At 41.2% G+C, this 4,962-nt stretch overlaps 1 protein-coding gene across 1 annotated transcript; it reads left to right on the forward strand.

Annotated features, from left to right (window-relative positions):
• Positions 1-1,666: 1,666 nt before the first annotated feature.
• Positions 1,667-3,493, forward strand: LOC127248266 (uncharacterized). Its single transcript, XM_051270536.1, has one exon. The coding sequence runs from the start codon at positions 1,667-1,669 to the stop codon at positions 3,491-3,493; it is 1,827 nt and encodes a 608-aa protein (XP_051126493.1).
• The last annotated feature ends 1,469 nt before the right edge of the window (positions 3,494-4,962 follow it).

The raw sequence follows: 4,962 nt of genomic DNA on the forward strand, positions 1-4,962 counted from the left end.
TTGAAGGAGTTGATTATGATGAAACGTTTGCCCCCGTTGCAAGAATTGAAGCCGTAAGGTTATTACTCTCAATCTCATGCTCACTTGGATTTTCTCTATTTCAAATGGATGTCAAAACCGCATTTTTGAATGGCTGGATCAAAGAAGAAATATATGTGGAGCAGCCTAAAGGATTTGAAGATCCATTCTATCCAAATCATGTCTACCGATTGAGGAAAGCTTTGTATGGATTGAAGCAAGCACCCCGTGCTTGGTATGATCGATTGTCTACCTTTTTTATTGGAAAGGAATATACCAGAGGATCCACAGATAAGACGTTATTCATCAAACATAAAGGTACTGATGTTATGATTGCTCAAGTTTATGTCGATGATATTGTCTTTGGATCAACGGCAAAGAAGTTGAAGGATGAATTTGTAGAGTTCATGCATTCAGAATTCGAGATGAGTATGATTGGAGAGCTGACATATTTCCTTGGATTACAAATTAAGCAATGTCCTGATGGGATATTTCTGAACCAAACAAAGTATGCAAAGAATATGGTTGAGAAGTTTGGTATGAAGAGTTCTAAAACTGTTAGAACACCGTTGGGACAACAGGACAAGCTGTCTAAAGATGCTGAAGGAAAGGATGTCGATCAGAAGTTGTATAGGAGCATTATCGGAAGTCTGTTGTATCTTACAGCTAGCAGACCCGATATCACATTTTGTGTTGGTGTTTGTGCTCGATTCCAATCAGCCCCGAAAGAATCTCACTTGAAAGCCGCAAAGAGAATTTTGAGGTATATTAATGGAACATCCGAACTTGGATTATGGTATTCAAAGAGATCATCACTTGATCTAATTGGATTTACTGATTCCGATTGGGCCGGATGCTGTGATGACCGGAAGAGTACGACGGGAGGATGTTTTTACATTGGTGAAAATTTGATCAGTTGGAGTTCCAAGAAGCAAAGTTCGATTGCTTTGTCTACTGCTGAGGCGAAGTATGTAGCCGCTGGAAGTTGCTGTGCGCAATTGTTATGGATCAAGCAAATGTTGAAGGATTATGGAATTGAGAAGGAGTCGTTTGTACTGTGGTGTGACAACACTAGTGCAATCAGCATATCGAAGAATCCAGTTCAACATGGTCGAACGAAGCACATAGAAATCCGATATCATTTTATCCGAACGCTTGTGGAAGCTGAAGTGTGCAAATTGCACCACATTGGAACTAATTTTCAAAAGGCAGACATCTTCACCAAAGCATTGGATTCAGTGAGGTTTGAGAAATTAAGAAGAGAATTAGGTATGTGTTCATACCTTAACTAGTGCGAATTATTGAAGGAATTAAGTCCAATATTCATGGGATTTTATCTGGATATATTTTGGAATATTGGGTAAATATAAGGAAAGGAGAAATACGTGGCAGAATATTATTGGAAGGGAAATTTATAGCCTTTTTAGGGTTGCAGAGTCTGCAGCCTTGGACAGTGTTCCGACGTCAAAACGTCGCTCTGACATCCCACGCGCCTGGATTGATGGGAATTAATGGAGGTTGCGTGTGAAGGTTTTTTAATTCCCCTGTATCTATATCTTCGGATCAGAGTGCACATACATCACTCATCCTTTCTCTCCAAACCCCAATTTCAACTTGTGAAGGAGTTTTTCTCTCAAAATCTCCAACCATGGTGAAAACACGTTCCGGCAGAGTTGCCAAGGATGTTAAGCAGAAATCTGTTTCAAAGAGGAAAGTTGGAACTACAAAGAAAGGGAAAAAGTTGTCTGAACGTTTTTCCCCTGTTCTTGAAACCGTTCATGAACATGTGATGGAAAAACCTGATCGTGAAGTTGAGATTCCAGCAACTGATGTAGCCCATGATGAGGGAACCGCTGTCTCAACTGCTGAAGATCATTCTCTTTCTGAAGGACTTGAAGGTCATGTAGCGAAACATGCTGTTGTGCATGAAATTGATCTAAATGAAGTCGCACCCATGGAAACTGCAAATGAAGATGAAGTCGCTATTGAAATGGCTGGGACACAAGAAGAAAATACTGAGGAGAACCCTGTTGATGTTCAAGAAGTTGAAACTGTTACTGGCGGTGATGCAGAGGATGCTACAATCACAAAAGAGGTTCCTGCTGTTGATGAACCTAGAAGTGAGGCTGTGCTTGAAAAGGTACCTGATGAAGACATTGAAGGAGTTGGAACAGAAGTACCCCAACCCGTGGATATGAATTTTGAAGCTACAGAGGTAGAACAAGTCATTCCTGAAAATGTGATTGAGGAAGAAGAAGCTCTTCCTATGGAACACCCCGATATCGATGAAGAAGAAGAAGATGAGTTGGACTCTCTTCGTTTGTCCTCTGCTTTGGACAGACTCCGAAAAAGAAAACATGGCAGTTCATCTCGCAATGCCCCTGCCCCTGTCCCTGCTAAAAAGACTTTCAAAAGGACTAAGGCAAAGAGTCGAAAATCTAAAGGAGTTTCTGATCCTCCTACTGTTCGTGAAGATAAAGCGTTGAATGAGGCATATTATTATGCTTCTGGGCGTCGTTATGCTCAGGATATTCTTGCTGGAAGGACTGTGATTTCAGAAGCTCAGTTTATTCGGAGAGCGTATACCGACGTAGGATTTCGTGCGTTCCTTGAGGAAAAACATTTGTTGTTTTGGGCGACCGGATTGGAGCGTTACTGTCCTCGCCTTGTCAAGGAGTTTTATGCCAACTTGAGTGGGAAGGTACTCGATCCGAACTCTCTATGGTATCATAAGATATATATTCGTGGCAAAATTTTGGAACTTAGCCCTGCAGTGATCAATGAGTTGTTACAACTGCCGGCGAATGATGAAAATAAGCTGTCATCTGAGCTGATTGATGAATCAACAAAGGAGGTTGCCAGAACCATATCTGCTGGAAATGCTTCGTCATTTGGACGTTCTGGAGTGACTGGAACAATGCTGACAATGAAATATCAGTGTCTCTTTAGACTTTGTGGATGCAATATCTTACCAACCGCCAACAATACAAGTATCAGCACTGATATGGGTACTCTCATCTTCTCTATTGATAAACATTTTGAGCTAATTAATTTTGGCTATTTGGTAATCAAGAAGATGATTGACTTTTGTTCGGATTCAAAAGTGGAATGGACACGATTGCCCTATCCCGGTTTAATTTGTTTGTTCTTGAGTTCCAAGGGAATTCATCCAGAACCGGATGAGGAAGTGTTTCCCATTCGATCATTTATTGCCCAGTCCAACCTCAAAAAGCTTCACAATGACTTTCTTCTCGGTGCCCCATTGGATGCCGATGCTCGCATAGAGAAGTGTAGGGCGCTACTGACTGAAGTCATGAGGGAACAATTTGCTCTGTCTGCTGCTCTCATTGCTCAGAATAGAAAAGTGGCACAGGCCATGAGGCTGATGCCTCGCAAACCTGGAAGCGTCGATGATGAGGACGTTGATGCAGATGATGATGGAGATGGTAATGGTACGGAGGACGCCGACCCTTGACCACCTCTTTTTGGCCTCTGCTGCAATGCAAGGGGGAGAATGCAGCAAGCCAGGGGGAGTGTGTGCTGTTGAGGAGGAATTTGGTATTACTATCTATTGTTTTCTGCCTGTTTTTTTGTTGTTAACACATTTGGATGTTAAAGCCGCTTGTGGCTTGTTAGAATTGATGGTCTGTAATAACTCTTAACCGGATTGTGATTGTGACTGTGGATGTGTGAATGGTGTGTGTGTTTGCTGCTTATTATGCCTTGCTGCATATGCCAAAAAGGGGGAGATTGTTGGCATATTCAAAATTGCCAAACCCTTTTGTTTCTATTTTTGGCATATGAGCAAGTTGCAGGATGTTGTTGCAGGTTCTGTTTGACACCATTTCGGGAAACCTGCCAACTGCAGAGTTGACCGAGTTACAGCTTTTGGATGCATCTTGTGTGTTCTACACTCAATGGAATAGGACAAATGAATATGCATTGGACAGAGGACGTGCAGGAGAAGCTGCATGTATTGTCCTCTCATACTGGATGGCATTAAATGACATTGAACACACTGCCCAAAATGTTGTCACAGTCAACTTTTGTCTTTTGTGTAATGTGTATATATTTGATATGAATGTTTGTTTGTATTCGTGGGTGAGCAACCAGAACTTAGAGAAGTATTCTCTCCACCTGTTAGAGTGTTGAGAGAGCTCATCCATGGAGGATTGAAGACGAGAAGAAGGATTCTTGGAGTCGAAGCCGAAGAAGATATTCATCCGGTAAACAACCTTATTCTTAGCTTGGTCGCTGGCCTGCTGGAGTTGTTGCGGTAGAGTAACAGCCAGTCCATGAGAGTTTGTAAAACTAAATGGAGCTTGGGTAGAAGATAGGTTGGGTAGTTCGGTTTGGTGTCTTATATGGTGTAAACCAAGTGTTTGGTTTAGTTAAGACTCCTGGATTGGAATCCCCCAGACGTAGGTTGGAAAACCGAACTGGGTAAACAAACTTGGTGTGTTGTTTTTTCTTTTTGCACATATTCAGCCATCGATTCGTGCATGAACACACACCTCTGTTATAACCGCGAGACAACTACGTTGTAAAGCTGTGTTTACGTCGAACGTTTCACAGTTCCGCTGTGCAAGGTACTCGGAGGCGTTGGACCTCTTTCGCGCCCCTCTCCGCGACTTCCAACACATTATATTACACAAATGTCATTACTTTTATATTACACAATACTAATAGGGGCATTTTCGTCATTTTTACTACAACCTATTATCTATATGCAAAAAGTAAACAACAATCTTGCACCGGGACGGAGGGAGTAATATATTTTTATATATTTGATACAATTCCTCATATCATACACAAAAAATCAATCTATCTAAAAACGTTGTTTGAAGAGAGCCTATGGTAATTATGTAATTTTTTATTTTAAATTATTTATTATTGTTAACTTTTTTTTATCGGAATTTATTATTGTTAACTTTGTAACATGTT

The sequence above is a fragment of the Andrographis paniculata genome, unplaced genomic scaffold (genome assembly GCF_009805555.1).
Source record: "Andrographis paniculata isolate CXL003 unplaced genomic scaffold, ASM980555v1 Contig11END, whole genome shotgun sequence".
NCBI classification, from domain to species: Eukaryota; Viridiplantae; Streptophyta; class Magnoliopsida; order Lamiales; family Acanthaceae; genus Andrographis; species Andrographis paniculata.